The following is a 24,908-nucleotide window of genomic DNA, read 5'->3' as shown; positions in this document are numbered from 1 at the left end:
AATTCTTTTTGGCACTGGTTGTCCAGTTAGTACAGAAATCCTAAACTAGAGCAACAAAATCTGGGTTCTGATCAATAATTTGAGAGACAAACTAACAAGAACATGGGATTTAAACAATATGTGGTCTCTTAAGTTCAAATAGATTCACAATCTGAAAACAGACAGACCCAAAAAGTTACAAGCATGGCAACAACATCATCGTGCACTCTAATATCAATTACAATTATTACTAAAATAATTATTAATGCCCTCAGAAAATAATCCAGTTTTGTCTGAAGGTCACTTTCTCTCTCCTTACAAGAGTAAATATAATTAATTATTAAAACAAACTCCAACACAATGCAAGTAACAAAAGTGCTGGAGTAACTCACTAGGCCCCAGCATTTGTAGATTTCTTGTTGACTTCAAAAGCAATAAAAGGCACCTCATCAGTGAGCATATATGGAAGTTGGTGCAAAGAAGTAGCATTTGGAAAGTGAATTCAAATCAACTTCTGTCACTGTAAATCTGTATTTAACATGATAAATAAATGACAGAACTCTTTAGATCTAACAGTTGGGTGAAATTCTCAAATTAACTCTCAACACAGAGTTAAACAGGAAAATCTGCAGACATTGTGATTATGGTGCAATACACAAATGTCCTGGAGAAATTCACACAGATCTGTAGGAAGTAAAATGAAACCAATTGGTTATCTTTTACTTCCTATAGATGCTTCATGACCTGCTGAGTTTCTCCAGCACTTTTGTGTATTACACTCTAAACAATTAGAGTAAAGATCTCCCTGGATTGCTCAGTACCAACTCTCAAAGTTGGTGTTTCTGCAGTCCACAGAAAAACACTGTTGATTGCTGGTGCCATTTTGTTTTTGTATGGGAATCCTGAATTTGATAGCACTTGCATGGAGAAACCCAGGTAATTGTGCAAGATATTGACCAGCATTTGATCACACTTCTGAACAGAAAGAACCTATGGACACTATCACATTTTTTCTTTTTTTTTGCACTAGTTTTTAAAAATATTGTATTTACAGAATTGTAATTTGTCACTTTAATATTACTGCTGCAAAACAACAAATTCTTTCCTCCTCAGTCCCATTTTACTCATACCATGAAGGTGATCTCAGGCCCAAAACATTGGTTATATATCTTTAACTCCTATGAAAGCTGTGAGACCTGCTGTGTTCCTACAGTATTTGTGTTTTCACTGCAATCACAGTATCTGCAGATAAATTTGATCCTGAAAATCCTACAATCCTATAACTTGATGCATACATGCCATCCACGTGGTGCACAACTAGTAGAAGGGAATAAAAATTCTGAGAACCTGAAGATTCAATCTTGCACCTTAAACTTCACAAAAGGCAGAGGAGGATGTGCTACAAAGAAAGAAAATAAAAATAGACAAGACAAACAGCATGAATTTGTTAAAATTCAAGTATTTGTCTTGAAGCACAAATGACATAATTCATTTTACTTTGTTTTCAAAGTAATTTCTGATTGGACTGGAATTATCACAAAAAAAATGTTAATGATATCTACCAGGTATCAAACAGAGCAACATTAAACTGCTGAAAGAAGATGGGAGTTAAACAGGTAGTTTGCCTGTTCACATAAAAGAATAAAAGCCTTTTGAACATTCTAACCAAAATTATACTGTAAACAAAAATATAATCAGCAGGCAAAATAGCACTGGATTACCTCACTATCAATGCAAGTTTATTATGATATGCACAAGGACAGTGTACAGAGCATCAAAATTCTTTCCTATGGCAGCCAAAAAGGTGTGCAAGGTGCACCAACAACAATTGGAAATTTTTAAGTTCCCTAAGATACCTAGACAGGTTTTATTTTTAAACTTTAGACAAACAGCACGGTAACAGGCTCTTCCAGCTCATGGGCCCGTGCTGCCAAAATACCCCAATTAACCTACAACCCCTGTATGTTTTGAAGGGTGGGAGGAAACCGGAGCGCCCGGAGGAAAGCCATGCAGACACAGGGAGAATGTGCAAACTCCTTACGAACAGCACCAGATTCAAAGCCCAGTCACTGGCACTGTCATAGCACTGAGCTAGCCACTATGCTAACTGTGTCACCACAAATAAATAGATAAATATTCACAATTGCAGTTAGTGCAAGAAACAAATAAGTGATATTTCAATAGCGCAAAGTGATTTGGTTATCCTGAAGAAACTTACAAATAGGGCATTATGGCATATTCAAGAGTTTGAGAGCGATTGGATAAAAACTGGTCTTGAACCTGGAGGTGCTGAACTTCACACTTTTGTGCCTTCTGCCTGAAGGAGGCAGCAAGAAATAATGACCAGGGCGTCAGAGGTCCATTTTAGGCTGCACTTCACATAGATGCTTTCAATGGATAAGAGGTTAGAGCTTGTGATGGATGGCTAGATTTAGCACTTTCTACACCTACAAAAGTTTGATAGAGTATTCAATGACAAGACCCATCTCCTCAGACTTTATAGAAAGTTGAGGCACTGGGGTGCCTTCTTCATTTGCCTTGACGTGTTTGCTCCAGGAAAGATCCTCCGATATGTGGACTCCCCGGAATTTGAAGGTATTAACCCTCTAAACCACCGTCCTGTCAATAAAGATGGGTGTGCGGTCCTTTTGCCTCTCCATTGTAAATTCCACAATGATCTCCTTGGACTTGCTGACATTGAGAGCAAGATTTGTCATTCTGGCATCACATGATCAGATTCTTGATTTCCATCCTTTATTCCAACTTATCATTTCCCATTATTCAGCCAACAATGTTGTTAGTGAATTTGTTAATCTCCCGAGGCCAAACTTGGCTATGTAATCATGAGTGTGGCTTGGCTTCGCGGACGAAGATTTATGGAGGGGGTAAAAAGTCCACGTCAGCTGCAGGCTCGTTTGTGGCTGACAAGTCAGATGCGGGACAGGCAGACACGGTTGCAGCGGTTGCAGGGGAAAATTGGTTGGTTGGGGTTGGGTGTTGGGTTTTTCCTCCTTTGCCTTTTGTCAGTGAGGTGGGCTCTGCGGTCTTCTTCAAAGGAGGTTGCTGCCCGCCAAACTGTGAGGCGCCAAGATGCACGGTTTGAGGCGTTATCAGCCCACTGGCGGTGGTCAATGTGGCAGGCACCAAGAGATTTCTTTAGGCAGTCCTTGTACCTTTTCTTTGGTGCACCTCTGTCACGGTGGCCAGTGGAGAGCTCGCCATATAACACGATCTTGGGAAGGCGATGGTCCTCCATTCTGGAGACGTGACCCATCCAGCGCAGCTGGATCTTCAGCAGCGTGGACTCGATGCTGTCGACCTCTGCCATCTCGAGTACTTCGACGTTAGGGATGAAAGCGCTCCAATGGATGTTGAGGATGGAGCGGAGACAACGCTGGTGGAAGCGTTCTAGGAGCCGTAGGTGGTGCCGGTAGAGGACCCATGATTCGGAGCCGAACAGGAGTGTGGGTATGACAACGGCTCTGTATACGCTTATCTTTGTGAGGTTTTTCAGTTGGTTGTTTTTCCAGACTCTTTTGTGTAGTCTTCCAAAGGCGCTATTTGCCTTGGCGAGTCTGTTGTCTATCTCATTGTCGATCCTTGCATCTGATGAAATGGTGCAGCCGAGATAGGTAAACTGGTTGACCGTTTTGAGTTTTGTGTGCCCGATGGAGATGGAGGGAAGAAAGCAGTGGATTAAGCCTGCAGCTCTGAGGTGTCTTTGTTAATGGTCAGTGAGGAGATGTTGTCAATCTACAGTGAATGAGGTCTGCAGATGGGAAATTGGGGATACAGTTGCAGAGGGATAAACAGAGTCACAAATCCCTGTTTGTTTAGTAGTTTTGCTGGGATGGTGTTAAAAGCTGAAAAATAACAATAACATGTCAAAGGTGTTTTTATAGTCCAGCTGATCTAATGCAGAATGGAGGGCCAGTGAGATGGCATCCACTGTTGACCTGTTGTGATAATTTACAAATTAAAGTGTGTCTAGTTCCTTCCTGAGACAGGAATTGATCTGTTCCATAACCAACCTTACAAAGCACTTCATCATGGTGGATGCCCGTGCCTGCCAGCCAAGTCATTGAGGCAGCTCACTCTGCTCTTCTTGGACACCAGGATGATGGATGCCCTTTTGAAGCAGGTGGAGACCTCAGACCGCAGTCGAAAGATGTTGAAAAGGTCTGCAAAATTTGCAGCCAATTGGACTGCACAGATTTTAAGGATGCAGGCAGGCACACCATCTGGGCTGGATACTTTCCAAGGATTCACCCTCTTGAAGATTATTTTCACAGCAGCATCACAAACTGGGAACAGTCAGAGTCTGTAGGGCTTGTGAGGATGCATAATTTTCCCTTTTAAAACAAACATGGAAGCAAAAGGGGAGATGCAAAGAGACCTGGGTGTCGCTGTGCATCAGTCATTAAAAGTGGGCATGCAGGTGCAGAAAAGGTTTACCAGATTGATACCAGGGATGGCGGGACTTGCATATGAAGAAAGGCTAGAATGACTGGGGTTGTACTCGCTGGAGTTTAGACGATTAAGAGGAGATTTAAAAGAAACATTCAAAATTCTGAAGGGATTTGACAGGCTAGATGCAGGAAGATTGTTCCCAATGTTGAGCAAGTCTAGAACCAGGGGTTTAAGGATAAAGGGGAAGTCCTTTAGGACTGAGATGAGGAAGAATTTTTTCACTCAGGAGGTGGTGAATTTATAGAATTCTCTGCCACAGGAAGTGGCAGAGAGATTTAGTACGTGACTAGGGGGATCAGGTGGTATGGAGAGAGAGCTGGAACAGGGTACTGAGTGGATGATCAGCCATGATCAAAATGAATGGCAGTGTAGGCTTGAAGGGCCAAATGGCCTACTCCTACACCTATTTTCTGTTTCTAAGTTTACTGAGCTCATCCAGAAGAGATGTGTCACTGTTTTTTTTAAAGTTTTTTATTTTTCACACTATAAACCACATTGATCAAGATACAAACATTTTTCTTTTCAAATATATACAGTGTCGTTTTCTCCCCCCCCTTTCCATCCCAGCCTCCCTACCTCCCCTCCCATTCATTTAAAGTTCAGAATCTAAGATACATTAAACCCGTCAAACAATGTTGTCACTCAATAAAAATAAACAAGAATTCCACTGAGTCAATTCTTTTCATTTCCTTCTCCTTCTGTCATTTTAGGTGGTAGATGTCCCCAGTAGGTTTTCTCTGTCGTGTTTCATGTATGGCTCCCATATTTGTTCAAATATTGTAATATTATTTCTTAAATTATATGTTATTTTTTCTAATGGAATACATTTATTCATTTTTATATACCATTGTTGTATTCTCAAGTTATCTTCCAATTTCCAGGCTGACATAATACATTTTTTTGCTACAGCTAGGGCTATCCTAACAAATCTTTTTTGTGCACCATCCAAATCAAGTCCAAAATCTTTGTTTTTTATGTTACTTAGGAGGAAGATCTCTGGTTTTTTTGGTATATTGCTTTTTGTGATTTTATTTAATATCTGGTTTAGATCTTCCCATTTTTTTTCACTTTCTCACATGTCCAGATTGCATGAATTGTTGTTCCCATTTCCTTTTTACAGCGAAAACATCTGTCAGATACTGTTGGGTCCCATTTATTTAACTTTTGAGGTGTAATGTATAGCCTGTGTATCCAGTTATATTGTATTATACGTAACCTCGTGTTTATTGCATTTCTCCCATGTTTCCTTTTTTATCTTTGTTTAAATCTTGTTCCCATTTTTGTTTAGGTTTACCATTTGTTTCCTCATTCTCCTTTTCTTGCAGTTTAATTTACATATTTGTTATAAATTTTTTGATTATCATTGTGTCTGTAATCACATATTCAAAATTACTTCCCTCTGGTAACCTCAGACTGCTTCCCAATTTGTCCTTCAAGTCGGATTTCAGTTGGTAGTATGCCAACACTGTATCATGAGTTATATTATATTTATCCTTCATTTGTTCAAAGAATAATAATTTATTTCCTGAAAAGCAATTTTCTATTCTTTTGATCCATTTTTATTCCCATTCTCTAAAGGAAAGATTATCTATTGTAAAAGGGATTAGCTGATTTTGCGTCAGTATTAGTTTTGGTAATTGGTGATTTGTTTTATTCCTTTCTACATGAATCTTCTTCCAAATATTGAGCAGATGATGTAATACTGGAGAATTCCTACGTTGTACCAATTTTTCATCCCATTTGTATAATATATGTTCAGGTATCTTCTCCCGTATTTTATCTAGTTCTAATCTAGTCCAATCTGGCTTTTCCCTTGTTTGATAAAAATCTGATAGGTATCTTAATTGTGCAGCTCTATAATAATTTTTAAAGTTTGGCAGTTGTAAGCCTCCTTGTTTATACCATTCTGTTAATTTATCTAGTGCTATCCTCGGTTCCCCCCCCCCTTTCCATAAAAATTTCCTTATTATTTTCTTTAACTCCTTGAAGAATTTCTCCGTCAAGTGTATTGGCAATGCCTGAAATAGGTATTGTATCCTTGGGAAAATGTTCATTTTAATACAGTTTATCCTTCCTATTAGTGTTAGTGGTAAGTCTTTCCAATGTTCTAAGTCGTCCTGTAATTTTTTCATTAGTGGATAATAATTGAGTTTATATAGATGGGCAAGGTTTTTATTTATTTGTATACCTAGGTATCGGATTGCTTGCATTTGCCATCTGAATGGTGATTCTTTCTTAAATTTTGAGAAATCCGCATTATTCATTGGCATTGCTTCATTTTTATTTGCGTTAATCTTGTATCCCGACACTTCTCCATATTCCTTAAATTTCTTATGTAATTCTTTTATTGATATTTCTGGTTCTGTTAAGTATACTATAACGTCATCTGCAAATAAACTGATTTTATATTCCTTGTCTTTTATTTTTATCCCTTTTATTTTATTTTCTGTTCTTATCAATTCTGCTAGTGGTTCTATAGCTAACGCGAACAATAAGGGCGATAGTGGGCATCCCTGCCTTGTTGATCTGCTGAAGTTAAATTACTTTGATATATATCCATTTATTATCACTTTCGCCAATGGCCCCTTATATAATGCTTTAATCCAATTAATATATTTCTCTGGTAAACTGAATTTTTGTAGTACTTTGAATAAATAATTCCATTCTACTCTGTCAAAGGCCTTCTCTGCATCTAAAGCAACCACTACTGTTGGAGCTTTATTTCCTTCTACTGCATGAATTAAGTTAATAAATTTACAAATATTGTCTGTTCATCTTTTTTTAAATAAATCCAGTTTGGTCTAGATTTACTATTTTTGGTACATAGCCGGCTAATCTGTTTGCTAATAGTTTAGCTATCATCTTATAATCTGTGTTAAGTAAAGATATTGGTCTATATGACGCTGGTGCGAGTGGATCTTTCCCTGTCTTTGGTATTACTGTAATTATTGCTGTTTTGCATGAATTTGGTAAGCTTTGTGTTTTATCAATGTGGTTGATTACTTCCAGGAGGGGAGGAATTAATAAATCTTTAAATGTTTTATAGAATTCTATTGGGAATCCATCCTCTCCTGTTGTTTTATTATTCGGTAGTTTTTTTATTATCTCTTGTATTTCTACTATTTCAAATGGTTCTGTTAATTTATTTTGTTCCTCTATTTGTAATTTTGGTAGTTCAATTTTAGTTAAAAATTCATCTATTTTGTCTTCTTTCCCTTCGTTTTCAGTTTGGTATAATTGTTCGTAGAATTCTCTGAAGTTTTCATTAATCTCCGTTGGATTATATGTGATTTGTTTGTCTTTTTTCCTTGATGCCATTACCATTCTCTTAGTTTGTTGTCTTAAGCTGCCAAGCTAGAATTTTGTGCGTTTTTTCTCCTAGTTCATAATATTTCTGTTTTGTCTTCATTATGTTCTTCTCCACCTTATATGTTTGTAGTGTTTCATATTTTATTTCTTTATCTGCCAATTCTCTTCTTTTAGTTGTGTCTTCCTTCATTGCTAATTCGTTTTCTATATTTGCTATTTCCCTTTCCAACTGCTCTGCTTCCTGATTGTAGTCCTTCTTCATCTTGGTTACATAACTTATTATTTGCCCTCTGATGAACGCTTTCATTGCGTCCCATAGTATAAACTTATCTTTCACCGATTCCGTATTTATTTCAAAGTACATTTTAATTTGTCTTTCAATTAATTCTCTAAAATCCTGCCTTTTAAGTAGCATGGAGTTTAATCTCCATCGATACATTCTTGGAGGGATGCCCTCTAACTCTATTGTCAATATCAGGGGTGAGTGGTCCGATGATATTCTAGCTTTATATTCTGTTTTCCTAACTCTGTCTTGCATACGAGCTGATAACAGGAATAGGTCTATTCTTGAGTATGTTTTATGTCTACCCGAATAATATGAATATTCCTTTTCCTTTGGGTGTTGTTTCCTCCATATATCCAAAAGTTGCATTTCTTGCATCGATTTAATTATAAATTTGGTTACTTTGTTCTTTCTGTTAATTTTTTTCCCAGTTTTATCCATGTTTGAATCCAAATTAAGGTTGAAATCCCCTCCTATTAGTATGTTCCCTTGCGTGTCTGCTATCTTCAAAAAAATATCTTGCATAAATTTTTGATCTTCTTCGTTAGGTGAATATACATTGAGTAAACTCCGAATATATCTGACATTTTATCATTACATATCTCCCTGCTGGATCTATTATTTCCTCTTCTATTTTGATTGGTACATTTTTACTGATTAATATAGCTACTCCACTAGCTTTTGAATTATATGACGCTGCTGTTACATGTCCTACCCAATCTCTCTTTAATTTCTTGTGCTCCATTTCAGTTAAATGTGTTTCTTGCACGAATGCTATATCAATTTTTTCTTTTTTCAGTAAATTTAGCAGTTTCTTCCTTTTGATTTGGTTATGTATTCCGTAAATATTTAAAGTCATATAGTTCAACGTAGCCATTTCATACTTTGTTTATCTTCCCTTTCCGTTTCCTCATCATCACCTTTCCTTCTTATCCATTTCTGTTTTCTTGTTTTGAACACTTTATAAGACAACATTTCTAAAATATCAAACATTTCCCTTATACTCCTATCTAAAATTTCTTTAACCCCACTATCCCCTACCCTTCCTGAGTTGCCCTTTATCCCTTGTCGGGCAACCACATCTCCCCTCTCCATTTGGATTTGCGAATTCACTCGCAAGCGTCAACTGATTTCGCAGTGACCGTAACTCCTCCCCACCCAGCCTCCCCCAGAAAAGATTTTAATTTTCATATATAACAAAGGTCACTCTCTTAATTCCCTCCTTACTCCCTCTCTTCCCCTTATTAATTATTATCTATACTCTATATATTTTCCTTTAAATACGGATACACTCATGTACACACATATATACATACACACACACACACATACATATAGTTTGTGGTCATTTTTACTCTCGTTACATGTCTTCATCTCTCTGTCTGTTTTGTAGTTGTTCTGCAAATTTTCGTGCTTCCTCCGGATCCGAGAATAGTCTGTTTTGTTGCCCTGGAATAACTATTTTAAGTACCGCTGGGTACTTTAGCATAAATTTATATCCTTTTTTCCATAGGATCGCTTTTGCTGTATTAAACTCCTTTCTCTTCTTCAGGAGTTCAAAACTTATATCTGGATAGAAAAAAAAATTTTGACCTTTGTATTCCAGTGGCTTTTTGTCTTCTCTTATTTTCTTCATTGCTTTCTCCAATATATTTTCTCTTGTTGTATATCTTAGGAATTTTACTAAAATGGATCTTGGTTTTTGTTGTGGTTGTGGTTTTGGGGCTAATGTTCTATGTGCCCTTTATATTTCCATTTCTTCCTGTAATTCTGGTCTTCCTAGGACCCTGGGGATCCAATCTTTTATAAATTCTCTCATATTCTTGCCTTCTTCATCTTCCTTAAGGCCCACTATCTTTATATTATTTCTTCTATTATAATTTTCCATTTTATCTATCTTCTGAGCTAACAGCTCTTGTGTCTCTTTAACTTTTTTATTAGATTCTTCTAATTTCTCTTGTAAGTCCTCTACTTCCATTTCTACGGCTGTTTCTCATTCTTCCACCTTGTCCACTCTTTTTCCTATATCTGACATGACCATCTCTAATCTATTCATTTTTTCTTCTGTACTTTTAACTCTTCTTTTTATTTCACTAAATTCTTGTGATTGCCATTCTTTTACTGATTCCATATATTCTTTAAAAAAATATCTATCCATTGTCTTGCCTTTCCCTTCTTCTTCCATTTCTCAATGTTCTTCTTCTTCTTCCTCTGGGTTGGTCATCTGTTGTTTCCTTGTTTTCTTTTTACTCTCTTCTTTCTTGTTCTCGTTGTTTTCTATGTTCTCTTCTTGTTGTTGTGCTGTAGCTGTCATTCTCAGCTGTGGAGATCGACTCCTCAGCTGGTCCCCCCTCCCGTCAGTGTTTTTTTTGTCATGCGCGGTTGCGCACTTTTGCTTGGCTCCGCGAGCCATTTTTGTAGTCCCGAGCTCGGCACTTCAACTGACCTTAGGGAGCGGGCTTCTCTCTCCGCGGCGGGCCTCCTCGGACAGGTAAGGCCTTCACCTTCTTCTTCCGACGTCCTTTCTTCTACTCTTCGACTTTTCTTTCTTCGCTGCCATTTTTTCCCCACTTTTACTTGCACTTTATTTTAATTTTTATGTTTGTGCCTTTGTGTTTTCTGTGTTTTTTTCAAACTTTTCCGGAGAGGGCTGGAGTTCCCCGACCGGCCACTACTCCATCACGTGACTCCTCCGAGATGTGTCACTGTTAATGATATTTCCTTATTTCACCTTGTAGGATATGATGGAATGCAAGCCTGCCACAGCTGATGAGCATCTGTCAGAGATTCCAACTTGGTCTGGAATTGTTTTTTAGCATGATAATAGCTTTCCACTGGTTCCATCTCCACATCTGAATTGCTTGATCTGAATGCCATCGATCTGGTCTTCAACATGTTGCTCATTACCATGTTACCTCAGGTCCTACATCATATGCAAGCACTTGCTACAGTGAAACATTTATCCTGAAACAAATGGATGTCAACATTTTCTAAGGAAATTCCACATAGAAATCAGAGGGGTACACTCCTGTTTTCTTACATTCTTTATGCAATACTATTTATAAAAATTAAGTTAGTCTGGACAGGACCGAATTACATATTGAAAATGCAATCCTTTACAAGGGATAAAATTCAACTTCTACTAATACAGTGAAACATCAGAATTTAGCCAAGTTAGGTCACATTAATTGAACCTGTGCTCAATACAAAATGAATACTTAAATAATGCTGATTAGTTGCCAAAAGAAATTAGAAATAGACTTTATTATCAAAAACAAAGCCATGATTCACTATTTCTTTTGAAATTTCTTCAAATCATTTACACTGGGCATAAAAAAAATTGGCTTTATTTATTTATGGTTTGCAAATCAGGGAAATTTATAAGCAAAATTATTTCATCTAAATATTTACTTGCATTTTTTCCCCATTTCACTGTTAACAACACTACAGCTGCAATACTAAACTTCAATGTTATGTGGAGAAAATAATCTTGATAATTTACTCCAGTGGAATTATTTGCCTGAAGAACAATGTTTAATGAAACATCCACTTCTGGCATACTCATGCACTAATAATGAATAATTTGTGTAAATGCATTCATAGTAAGAGCCTTTCTCAAGAAGATGCATCCTCGCATACTTATTTTTCTGTATAAACTAGATGTGAATATTAATCCGAGGCATTTAGACATGGTGCTAAACAAAACGATCCCAACAGTTTGGAATGTTCATGCCCTTTAACTTAACTGGGATTTGATCTCATCAACATTGATCTCAGGTGAAAAGAACAAACAGCCAAGCCAAATAATTTGAGTAAAGCAATGTTAAATATACAATAATTGTATCATAAATACATTTGATAATGTCTAGTCAGGAGCATGAAGTATGAGATGCAGAAAGAAGATAGCTGTAGTATCTGGGCTAGGAGATTGCTAAATCATTATAATGTAGAAAAATGTTTTCTTCCCCATAAACACAAGATTGTTTGAAATGGTGAAAAATTAAAAACTGTTGGTATACAGGGGATCGTTAGGTGTAGGTTCATGAAATGCATAAACATTTTCAAGAGCAATAAAATGAAGTCAAATTTTTTTTTTATATACACACACACGTATAAAAAGATGCATTATTAAAACATTTGTTAGAGTGCCATGGATCTTTATGCAGGATATAATGTAGTGGAATTAGCAAAAACATTCAAGTTATTTGATCAACTTTTGAAAAGATTCGTACAAGAGATGCTTTATTAAGCATTTCTTGCAAAATTAATACAATTTTGCCTTAAACAATTTTTAGAAAGGAATTTTAAATGGAATGGTGTTTATGCAAATACATAGTAGGAGAAAGTGGGTCTCATTTCCATTGAAATCCATATTTAAAACTCAACATTCAAATATTCAAAATTCAGAACCCAAAGCAAAAATAAACAAAGCACTGGATCAACAGTAACTTTTGATAACTTTCATAATCGAAAAGTTATAGGTCAAACAATCAAGGGAAAGTCCTTTCTGCATCTCCCAGGCCAACCCTGTATCAGAAACTGCCAAAGTAGCATCACTGAAAACAGCTGAGTAAGATTATTACTCTCTAGTCTCCTAGCAGAGAGAAGTCAGTAAAATCTATATAGTTCAAGTACTTTAAATTAAACTGAAGCTCCAAGTTGCATGTAAAAAAAATTCTCAAGCTTTCATTCCAGTCTGATATCACTAGGAGAGGAAATTCACTGCAGAAAAAACAGAGTAGCAGCAGCTACTTTGAGAAAAGGCCAAAATCAATCAAGGATATTCATAACATTCCACCCAGAACATACAGTAAGTGATTTTCCCAGTGTTTGAATAATTCGAATTGGGATTAATATCTCTTTGTACTGCATTTATTATTGACAAATTAGCTTGAAGACCAAGAACATTTGGAGAATGCTTCCCAGGTTTAATTAGCAGCAAATTACTTCCTTGCATTCACCTTCACCTATTTGAATTTGGAGCTTCATGCAACCAACAGCAAGTGAATAAGGTAAACTAACACGCATCATTGAGGATGCATTTTTCAGAAATATACTCGGGTGTTTTCCACTCAAATCAGTTGAATAAAAATGGAGATTCTCCTTGACCTGAAGAAACACTGCCTATGATAAATCCAAGCAGAGACATAGTGAAACAACTGCAAATAAATCCAAACAAACAAAAAGCTAAGAGCACTCAATCATCTGCACTCGTGAGAAAGTTGTTTGGAGAGCAGTTGGCTGGAGAAGGGAGGGGTCAAGTTGAAAGCTAACATGCTCTCAAAAAACCATTTAAGTTTTGGGAAATACAACACAAGCAAGTATTCTTTGTAGTGTTATATGCTACTGATATTTAATTTATCACTTTAAATTGTTCTCACCTTGTAAACTTCAATTAATGGCCTGAAGGCACTAGTACGTCTCTACAGCATCACATTGTAATAACACAATCTGTTTGAAAGATGATATAACTGTTCAGCTAGGTTCTTTTGGTTTGAGTTTTATGAATCCCAACAACAATAATAGTGTTTGCATTTTACCTTAGGTCAATACAATAGCAATAAACTAAGAATCACAAAACAATTTTGCATTTAACATGTTAAAAATAGCATAGGTGCTATTTACGATTCATTTATTGATCTATTTGTACCACTCTTTCATTATTCTTGTGATGGATTTAATTTTCTCATACCCATTTATTTTATATTTCTGAGTTTAAAATCTAGAACATGAGCTACAATAAGCCATACTGAAAAACACTAAAAGATATTTCAATTTTAGGGAAGTAAAACAGGATGCTCTACCATTTAAAATATCATGGCCAAACATACCTCAAGTTTGCAACTTCAGGTTCTCATTTCACTACCTCATTTTCTGTAACCATTTTTACTTTTAGAAGCTCTGATCACCAAAACAAATTATCTGCATTTAAAAAAATGTTTATTAATTTTTTTTAAGGGGGGTGATTTGGGTATTCTTTGACAAAGCCAATAGGTGTTTACTATCCCAAACATAATTTGAGAAAGTGTTGAGTTTTCTACCCAGTCCATTATTCACAAAAGATTCTGAATAAGCCATTTTAATTAAAATTAAATTATTGCTGTTTTGATAGACTGGCCTTTTCATAAATATGTCACGGCTGCGTGCTTACCTACGTCATGAGCAGTGCCGGTCGCCGCTGATGACATAGCACACATACGCAGTTTAGTTCAGAAGGCGGTACATATGGTGATGGAGGAGGAGTGTCAAGATCACCTGTGTGGCGGAGAGCCAATGAAAAGGTCAGAGAGGTTTGGCTGGGTGGTGTATGGTGGGATGAATAATTCATCGTTGTGTTTGAGATGATTCAAGAGTGGACTCCAATTTGTGTTTAAAAAAAAGTGAGTGTATTCTTTAAATTGTGTGTGAACTGGGTAAATTACTGCAGCTCCAAGCATTGACCCCATGGGCTCATAGCACCTTCTAGGTTAAAATGGAAAGGGACGAGGATAAACCCCTTACAGCTGCCCATGGGCACGTCGGCCGCCATCTCTTCCTGAAAGACAGTCTCTCAGGTATTCAATTTCTTGTAGCTTCCAATGCAGAAATTTCTGTGGTCCCTCCAACCTCTGAAGAACGCAGACACCCTAATAGATCATGTGCTCTTTCAGCCACAAATGATTCTGATTTTAAAAAAATACTTTACTTTTGATTTTCAAAGACTCGTAAATCTGAATAAACAACAGTCTACTTTATCCCCTCATGCTATCCCCTTCCTGTACCCTTATATAAAGAAAAATAAAAGATTATATAAATTAAACAAACACAAAGAACAAAATATTGTTAGCCAAAAACCTTGAAGGGAACATAAGAAGAACTCAAAGAAATCTAAAATAAAAGGATAAGGAACAAAATACAAGAGCACGTCACCTGCGCCACGACCCACTTCAATGATCTCAAGCATTCCACTACTGGCATGGTTGTTGTATTCACTTTATCTAAAAGGAGCATAATTACATCTGCACACCAATCTGCTGCAGAGAGGGTTCCCCCCCCACCCTAACAAATTGTACGTAATTTTCTCCAGGGGAATACAACTCTGCATTTCCGTATTCCATCGTGTAATATTTAGTTGGGAGTTGGACTTCTACGTGACCACTATACACTTCCTGGCTACTGGCAAGGTGGCCTTCACAAACTGAATTTGGTATCTGGACAATTTAAAACTCATGTCCATAATGTTTCCCCAGAAGGTACAATTCCAGATCTTGTGAGAAAATTCACCTTTGTAATTTTTTTCAGAATGTCCCCAGGTCCTCCTGTACACCTGTACACAAACAGGTTGAATGGATGAAGGATAAAGGTTCCAATCTCTATACCACACCTCAAGCATATTTCCAAGATTGCTGATTTAGATTTATGTAATTTTTGTGGTGTGAGGTACAGTTGATGCAGGGTATTGTATTGCACCAACCTGTACTTGGCATTAGTAACTGCTGTCATGCTGTCCAGACACAGGTCTGACCAGCAGCACTTGTAGATTGTTAGTAGTAGTAACCTTTATTTGTTGCTTTTTAAGAAAAAAAGCAAGGAAATGTTTCCTTGCACCTGTGGTGCTACATTACAAACAACTACAAACAGCATAGGAACAGAAGCATCAGCTCCCGAAGAGGCCACTGTGAACGACTGCTGCGCCACCATCTTTGGCCCTTAGCCACCAGGACAATGAGATATCACAGAACTCTCTTAAACATTTTCAGTTACACACAACTACTTAAAATGTTTATTTTTTTTAAAAAACTGCCACAATACATTGATTTTCAGAGGATGGGCCAGGGTTACAGAATAGACAGGTTGAAATATATCTTTAGATGTTAAAATGTCCGCTGGAGACCGTTCGCCTGATCCGAAGAGGCTGCTGCAGGCTACAACCGTGCAGCCATCAAGACCAGGTTTACCATCATCTGCTGGACTCTGGATGTTAAGTTGTTTTCTTTTAAAGGGAAACGACATTACAGATCACCGTGCCCAAGTTGTGTGCAAGTCTGACTCCCACCTTTCTCTTGACTTGTGTAAGCTTGGCTTCGGGCCATCATTTTGGAATAGGAAATACACCTTAGAGATAAATTTGCGTGTATTCCCCTTTCGAATTCAAATCTCCATGTCTCTACACACGGATAGGGCCATAGATGATCCCAAGTTATACCTTAAGAAAGATCTTAGCTGAAGATAGCAAAAGAAAATTTTATTAAGCAAATCATATTTATTTCTCAGCTGTTCAAATGACATGAGATGCCCTTACTCATAACAATCCTCAATATATCTGATCCCCTCCCAGCACCAGGTGTCCAGGATCTTATTATCCAGTGTCATAGGTATTAATTTGTTCTGGGTCGAGGGTGTTTTAGGAGATATCCCCACCTTTATTCCAACATATTGATTTATTTTTTTTTGCCACATCTGAATTACATGTTTTAATATGGGGTTATTCATTTTCTTTGATAGCAATTTGATGTCCCATTTATATATAAACTCTCCTGCTATCTTTTCTCCAACCATGTGTAGTCCAATTTGTGCCCAGGATAGGGTACTACCTCTGTCAAAGAGCGAAGCAATAAACCTCAACTGGGCCACCCAATAATATTTTTTAAAATCTGGCAATTTCAGACCTCCCAATTTATAATCCCAAGTCAATTTTTCCCATGGAGATTCCAGCCACTTTACTATTCTGCAAAAACTTCTGGCATATCCGCTGAGCACCTTAAAGAAGCTCTGGGGCATTGGAATGGGCAAAGATTAAAACAGATATGTGGTTTTGGCATCACTTTCATTTTAATTCAATTAACCTTGCCCACCAAAGTTACGGGCAGGGTCCTCCATTTACCAAGGTCCTCCTCAATCAAAGATTCTCATATTCAAACATATGGCCACAGATCACTCACTCTGGATTTCAGTCTCCACAAAGCTTTTCAGTGGGTTTTCACAGTTTCAAATGTGGTGAATTCCATTTTTTGAGCTGATTTTGTCTCATTTTTTGATGCTGGTGGATATAAAGGATTGTTGTGTTGTGGACTGCAGCACTTGTACACAAGTGAGGTGCATTGGTTGTCCTTCCAGTGTCGTCACCCACCTGACAAGCCTCTAACCTGGCTCCTCCCCTTTCCGTGCATTGCTCAAGCGTCTCCCTTGCATAGGGACCCCCATCATATGCCATACAGACATTAAACATGCTTTAACCCACCACATAGAGATTCAAGGTCCTCCAGTTGTAGCGCAGACTCGTAGATTACTCCCAGATTGTCTTAAAATCACGAAAGCAGAATCGACTACATGCAAGAGTTGGGCAAAGTCCACAGATCTGACAGCTGCTGGGCGTCACTGTTGCCTATGGTTCCAAAAACGTCACCTGGGGATTGGTGACCTTATGGTGATTATCATGCCCTGAACAATTCTATCATACCTGATCAATACAACATTCCCAATTTACAAGACTTCTCAGCAAACCTCCATGGCAAACGTATTTGCAAAAAAAAAAATGGATCTAGTACATACTTACTATCAGATGCCAGTAGAGTCTTCCAATCTTTCAAAGACAGCAGTAAGCGGAATACGGCTCTACCAGTTTATAGACCAGGTACTCTCCTGCTTTGATTTTGTATTTGTCAATGTCGACGATATTTCTGTAGTGAGGGTGGATGAAGAGGAGCACAAGCACCATCCTATATCACTGTTCCAGAGGCTTGATGAATTTAGCACCGTGATCAAACCCAGTAAATGCGTTTTTGGTACTGCTGATCTTACATTTTTGGGACAGAGTTACGCAGCATGGTATATTGCCCGATGAAACAGCAAGCAAAAACTGAACATTTAGAATTGTATGCTGACAGGAAACTGGGGAAGGTGCAAGCAAGATTAAAAAAAACCATAGCAATGCAAATCTTAAGTGAGCTAAGGTAAAAATTCCAAAACAATATGACTGAATCCACCGTCAGTTTACAAATAAAATATTTTATCCATCAAGAAACAATGGAATTTGAATGCTTGGTGACTTGTTAGGCGGTACTAACAGCCACTAAGGCAACACTGTCAAATGTTACATGGTAGTTGCAATGCAAATATTCTAGTATTTACTGCTAAATTATCAGAAACTCTATAGATATTGCAAAATAATCATTCTTAATACCATTGTAAAAGTGAGGCTTGCTTATGCAGTAGTAAAAATTCATGAGTATGTCCCAACCTTTGCACATATAATCTATCACATCACTTTACTGCATTAGAACTGGCTGGACAACACTACAGGCAAGCTCAATTCTTCTTTCTTCAAACAAAATCAGGCAAAGTACAGTACTGCAATACTGGCTTGGGACAATTATGAATGCAGCATTGAGAAAGCGGTCACCCTACCTACTAGAACTCTAGTAAAACAGCACTACAACTCTTAAGAGTGAAAGTTGTGTGAAGCAGATTGGCAGCTTTGAAAGATTCAACCATTCAGTGAAGAAAATTAAAGGACAAAATCAAGAATCTTTGACAAATACAGAGGAAGCAAATAAGCTACTGGAGATTCAAGTTAATAATGTTTCACTCAATCTTTATATTTTCTTGGGTTTAACAAAGCCTAAAGTTAAAGCAACAACTTATCCTCAAGCAAGTGTCCAGACGTTCTGTGACTCAGAGTTTATCATGTGTTGTCATTCATCTTTCTCAATATGTTGGGTAGACCTGTCAGTAGCTACAAATTCTAGCCAGTTGGTGTTAAAAGATGTCAAATACTTCGTCTGCTTGCTTCTGTGGCACTGAGAAAGCAACAATCTGGGCATTCATGCTTTGACACGTCTCTGTAATTAAACTGTGTTTATTCAATGAGCACTTAAATAGAATGCTTAACATTGTATGAATGATATCTAGAAAGCAGGCATTTCATGTATTCAATGTAATTATGTTAGGAGCAATTAAAATTGAGAAATTCACCTTTTTAAAAAAGTATCTGTAGATGGTAATGGGTGTCTTGCAATTTGGTTGATTAAAAAAAAATAACAAGGTTTAACTTCATTCACCATGGCCCAGAACTCGTCTTCCATAAGTTGGCAATGCAACATCAGCTAGCTTCATGACTCGAGGGGGAGAAGAGGGAAGACATCAACCAAGGTTACCACGCTGATTGCAACAAAATAACCCTGCGGCAAAGTGCAGATGGACATTGGGTACTAATTCATAACTACAATTGAATTCTACTTTTTTTTTGTCCCCTTAAATACAAAATACCCAAAAACACAAGTCTCTAATTGAATATTTACTGAAATGTGCCTGCAACCAAAGCAGAATTATGATCCTTACAAATGGCACTTCAGGGAGGATAAATTAAAATGAACACATGCAATTACAGTTGGGCACCTAAATATTGGTTGTCAAAAAAAGACATTTATGAAAATTTGAAATTAGTTAAATGACATTTGGAGTTATTGTCCAAATAGCAAGAAAACTTTCCAAGTATTAGTACATGGTGGTGATCCAGGCCAGCTACTGCCTACACCTCTTTGCATATATATTAGTGCCAGCCTAGCTCTAATTCTTTCAATGGACCCATTTTATCTAACCTGACATGAACAATCTAAACCTCTACCAATTCCCGATGGATTTTTTTACCATTGTGATCGAGTCCGAGTAGAAGTACATAAAAGAAGCACATTTTGTAGTTATTGAGCAAGTACAATTTTTTTTTTGTTAAACTTGATACACACTCTGGGAAAATTCAAAACCTAGCAGCTTGTGTGGAGGGTGACAAATTTTGGACACTGGACCTGTATTTGTGGGTGGATGTATAGTGGGCTGGGGTAAGCAGTCCTCAAATTGCATGGACTACCAAACATCGACAAATCAAACATCAGGAGCAACACAAGTGCTCAATGACTTCATTTTCAGATAAATAGATTTGGTTCATTTACTCTTAATGTTCAATATTTGTAAAATTGATAGGCAACATAAGTGACCTGCTCTAAGAGGACATGTCAGTATTGACACTCTGATACTTTCACATTTTATTGGCTTATTAAATTGCAGTTTCTTTCTTTGGCTTGGCTTCGCGGACGAAGATTTATGGAGGGGTAATGTTCACGTCAGCTGCAGGCTCGTTTGTGGCTGACAAGTCCGACGCGGGACAGGCAGACACGGTTGCAAGGGAAAATTGGTGGGTTGGGGTTGGGTGTTGCAGTTTAAAGCTTATGGAAAAGGCACGAGGCCAACATCCTCACCACTGTAAAAAAAAATCAACTTGCTTCAATGGGAACATCTGTCACCAATCTCAGAATGGACTTTCAAAAGACCATAGTTCCACTATTTTGCTTTTTGAAGAAATTAGGAAGTTTTACAGCGTTGGATTCTGCACTCTTTGGAGTAACTGAATTTCAAGGGGACATCAAGACAATGGCATCGTGAAGAAAGCCTCTACTTCCTCAGAGTTTGCGGAGGAGCTGGTGGAGTTGTTCAAGTGAATCGGTACGGACTTGAAGGGCCGACATGGCCTGTAAACGGTTATATGGTTGTAGGGTCATTTTAAGAGGGAGTGTGAAACATTTACTGGTGGGAATGTTATTCCATCTCGGAAATGTGACTTACACCAGTGTAAATCACATTTATCAATTTGCCAATATTGAATTGTGTCAATACCATTTGCAACATCAATACTGTTGGAATGATTGCAACAAAGAAAATAATGGGGCAAGCAGCTTCGACGAGTAATGGGTGACTTCAATCACTGTTTCTTGTTCAAAGCTGTAGAATATTCACTTTTCGACAAGCACAAGCTGAGCACGCCTGTCATGAATTAAAAGAACCCAGCCCAATTCAATGGCGCAAAATAGAGGTGAAGGGTTAAAATCAAGAACAAGTCTTTGTCCTGTAGTTCACGGAAAATACAATGAATGACTTCTTCAGCTTGTGCTCCGTTTGAAGATCCAACTCGTGCTACATTTTAAATCAATTTGTAAAATTGTCAGAATGGCTTGATGGGGGCAAGAATGTGTGGTCCCGGCTGGTCCTCTCGGACTGCGCCCAAACAACACACTGAAACGGACGACGTCGCAAATAAACAATTGGCGTGGACAGAACCTCACTGCTCATTCGGGTCGACGCAGAGAAAACATGCAATGTTTGAACGCCGCTCATTGACTCGGATTTATGTCGCCTGGTGACCATGGCCAGATTCGGCCCCGTCCCGCCCTCCAAAGACAGACCGCGCGAAATCAGGGGGCGTTCGACAGCGACAGGTGACCGAGTGAGCAACTCTTTCAACATCCATGAGCGGAGATACCCACATTTTCAGGGCGAGACGTCGTTGGCGATGGATTAATTTGTGGAGCGCCTGCCTTCACAAGAGCAACTTCTCACGTTGACGAATTGTCAAAGTTCAAACCGAATCGATTAACCGCAACTGTCCTCATGTAAAAAATGCACTGAAAGAGAACAATAGCTCGGCGACCAGCTGCATTTCTTCTTCTAAAGCACGTTAAACTGCAGGGCTATAAAAAATTAAAACTATTGGTTTCAATGATTAATGCGTTCGAACAATACGACTCTGCCAAAAAGCTCATCACAGACCGACAGACAGACACGTCCCAAATGCCACGATAAAGGCAGGGCTCGTCTCACAGGAAGGCAGTAAACTAGAAAAGACTCTTTTCCTTCCCGCTGTTGGAACATTTGAGCTGGATCCTCGGCAGCTGCATTAAAGCATGACACCATCGACGAGGAAGCCAGTAATTGAGCAACACGTCCGCTCCGATCACTGCAAAGAATAGCTGGCAATCCAAGGTTCTGGGCGGAGGGGGAGAGTCAGAAACGCTCTTCTTACCTTTCATTCTCCACGCTTCGAAATCCAGGTAAAATGTGGCGGAAGCTGCTGTTCCTGTCGAGCTTGGGCTGGCTCTTTGTCCTCTTGATGGAGCCTTTCAGTCGGCGGCTCAGGAACCCCTGTCGGCAGATCACAGGAGAAGAGAGGGTTGAAGCCCTTCCGTCCGAGTGAGCGCGTCTGCGACGGGCCCCGCACAGCCGCTGCGGCGAGCAGCGCACCTCGTCAGCGCGGCTGCACGTGGGCACAGCTCGGGGCTGGCTCAGCGCGCCGAGGCGGTGGCCTGAGGGACCCCCAAGCGCTCAGAAGAACCAGAGCGGCCGCGGAGTTAAAAAAAAATAATGCAAAGGCAGGGGGACCTCGACGTTTAGCCCCTGGGCAACTTCTCTGCGTTGGGAAACACCAATTTTTGGACCACATTCGTTTGCATTGTATCGGTTGCTTTTACATCTGGACGCGGGGGAACGAGTCCACAAATCATTTCAATGCCCAACTTTGCCACGGGAGGACCGATCTGTCGCGCTCGGTTTCCGTGATGGTGTGCAATGAGGGAGCGCTTGAATTCAAATGACCGCACGCAGATGGCTTTTAAACGAGCGCTGTCTGCTTTCCAGAATTGAACATCGAGTCGTGATCATCTGTCGTCGAGCGCAACAATTGAAATCCCAGAAAACAATAAACAAAACAAAAATGAATCGTTGAAATTGAAACAAACGCCAGTGACAATTCGAATGGCACGCCAGTCTCAATCTTATGAAAAGTCACGGAAACTTCGCTCAGTTTGGCCCAATTCATTGCCCTTAATTTCATTAAGAATTGGATTGAAGTCCTTGCATTTAAATGTCATGAGAAAAGGCATACAATTAATCTTGAGATTAACATTCTTTTTGATTGGGAAGATCATTTTGATTTTGAAAGTGACATTTGAAAACTATTTCTTTCTCGTCTTCTCCCCAAAGCATAACGATTTGACTTCTCCCTCCTGCCATCCAGTAAAAGGCTTATTAGTGTGAAATCACGTTTTTAAAAACTGTTCTCTGCAGCAATCACACTCTTGAATGAACCCAACAGAACTTTCATGCTTGGTACCAATTGATTTTTTTTTCATTTTAACGATGTTCTGTAAATTGTACACTACTTTTTAACAGCTGAATGGCTGTTAAAGCTAACCTGTTAAGACTGCTCTCAGATTAAAATAGTCTCACTGTAATGTGACGAATAAATTTAATGACCAGTACTTCATTTATCAAGATAAGCCTTTTTTTGTTGCACCGTGCAATTTATTTTAATGCACTGGGAAGGTTTTGTAATCTAACCATATGAAATATTTTCAAAGATTTTGAGAAATGTCATTAGTAATTTAGGTGTAATTTTCATTTTTACTACACACTTAGTAAAGTATTTTGTAAACTGTAACAGCCTTTGTCCTTCTCAAAAGCATTCCAAACATTGTTTCCTTTAGTGTCAGCAGAATTGCTAAACATTGAACTGGATATTATATTTTCAAATTTGAGTATTTAATCTTTCACACTCGTGTAAATTCTAGCCCTGATATTGATCATGGGAATTATTTCTCTAAACAAAGCATTGCAATTTCTAATTAAAACTATGTTTATTTCCTTTTTAATCTTACAGGTAATTTCAAGAGTTCTCATCTCATTTGTATTGCCCAGATTTTAATGAACATAACATTTATTACAATTAATAAATGCCTGTTTTCATAATTTAAAAAAACATACACGGTTAATACTCTCTACGGACTGGAGAACTGAAATGTGTGTTGCACCAGAAGGAGGATTTATTTTTAACAAACCTTGGAAGTGGATTGTATAGAAGTTTCCATAATGTATGCTGGAAACACTTGGATTAAAATAAATAAGAAGGCAATCTTATTTGCAGAGTATTTGGAGCTAAAAGCCAAAATTAAAAAAGGGCTCGAGTTTTATTTACTGGGTTCAAATCAGAGTCGGATTTCAGAAATATGGAAAGCAACGCCCGAATGGAATTGTTGCTGGAATCACTGCCATAATTGCTGTTCTTCATTTAATACACATGATTTGGAGATGGAAACTGAAAGCATGGACAGAAAATCTGGAAATAAACTGCAGATATAGTGAATAAACAGAAGATGACACTCAAATGTAATAAATGAAATCTATTGAGGACAATTATCAATGAAAAAAAATATAAATGCTGAAAATTTGAAATAAAAACAGAGCAGGAAATATGGAATGAGAATCAAAACAAATGGAATGGGTTGAGAACACTGTCACAACCAGGAAAGAGGGAACATGTTTGATTCAAGTTCGAAAACTAACCAATTTACCCTTTTTCCCAACTGTGAAGAAGGTTTATTCATCTAAAATGTCAACTTTGCTTTTCTTTCCACAGATGCTTCCACACCTCCAGAGTGTTTAATGCATTACACCAGCAAGATTAATGCATTTTTTAGAAGTTAAAAATAAGGCTTATTCCTTAAAGTGTAAAAAGTATGTGGAGAAACAAATGGAAAAAAAAATCAAAATCAGAAATAACATTGCAACTATCAGGCTGAATAAAGGAAGCCCACAAAGCACTTGTGTTTATTCCTATCATTCAAAATCAGGAAAGCAAGTTCAATAATGTGGATCAGTTAAAAAAAAATTCCAGATGTAAATGAATCCAAATCAAAGAAGCTCAATGTAAGCTAGCCATCAACAGGTTAGATAAATAATTTAAAAATAATTTGTTTTGGCATGCAAGTCGAGTCGTGAAACCCTCAAAAATCACAAAAAATGGCGGTCAACGTATACACCTTAAATTCAGGTCAAAAATTATTTGATGCCAATTTGACATATTAGTCGACCTGGAAGCACCTCCCAATTGCCGTCACACCACCGGCCTACTGCAGGGGGCAACCTCTATACCAGCAGGAGAGTAAAGGGGACAGGACTACTCCTGGCCGGCTGTCAATCAGTCAACCTGAATGGATCAAGCCCCACCTGGTCGGGTGTCAATCACCCTCCGAGATATAAGACCCCGCCAGCCTCCAAAGTCTCT

At 38.2% G+C, this 24,908-nt stretch overlaps 1 protein-coding gene and 1 long non-coding RNA gene across 16 annotated transcripts in view; one reads left to right on the top strand and one right to left on the bottom strand.

Moving 5' to 3' along the window:
• The window catches only part of LOC138737165 (uncharacterized), a 41,651-nt gene extending 22,683 nt beyond the window's left edge, over positions 1-18,968 (top strand). The window contains exon 3 of one of the 2 annotated variants that reach the window (XR_011340794.1): positions 18,301-18,968. This is a non-coding gene — a long non-coding RNA (uncharacterized lncRNA). Of the gene's footprint in view, positions 1-14,153; positions 14,317-18,300 lie in introns of those variants that run through there. The other variant, XR_011340796.1, reaches the window with a different exon arrangement.
• The window catches only part of LOC138737104 (disabled homolog 2-interacting protein-like), a 592,760-nt gene that overhangs the window by 245,928 nt on the left and 321,924 nt on the right, over positions 1-24,908 (bottom strand). For 11 of the 14 annotated variants that reach the window (XM_069887658.1, XM_069887625.1, XM_069887641.1 and 8 more), the window contains one exon: positions 21,873-21,991. The exons of the other annotated variants lie outside the window; for them this stretch is intronic. In XM_069887658.1, the coding sequence (XP_069743759.1) occupies positions 21,873-21,991 (119 nt within the window). The remainder of the gene's footprint in view (positions 1-21,872; positions 21,992-24,908) is intronic. 14 annotated transcript variants of the gene reach the window in all.

This window comes from Narcine bancroftii, chromosome 1 (assembly GCF_036971445.1).
Source record: "Narcine bancroftii isolate sNarBan1 chromosome 1, sNarBan1.hap1, whole genome shotgun sequence".
NCBI classification, from domain to species: domain Eukaryota; kingdom Metazoa; phylum Chordata; class Chondrichthyes; order Torpediniformes; family Narcinidae; genus Narcine; species Narcine bancroftii.
This window is presented reverse-complemented; position numbering and strand designations above follow the sequence as displayed.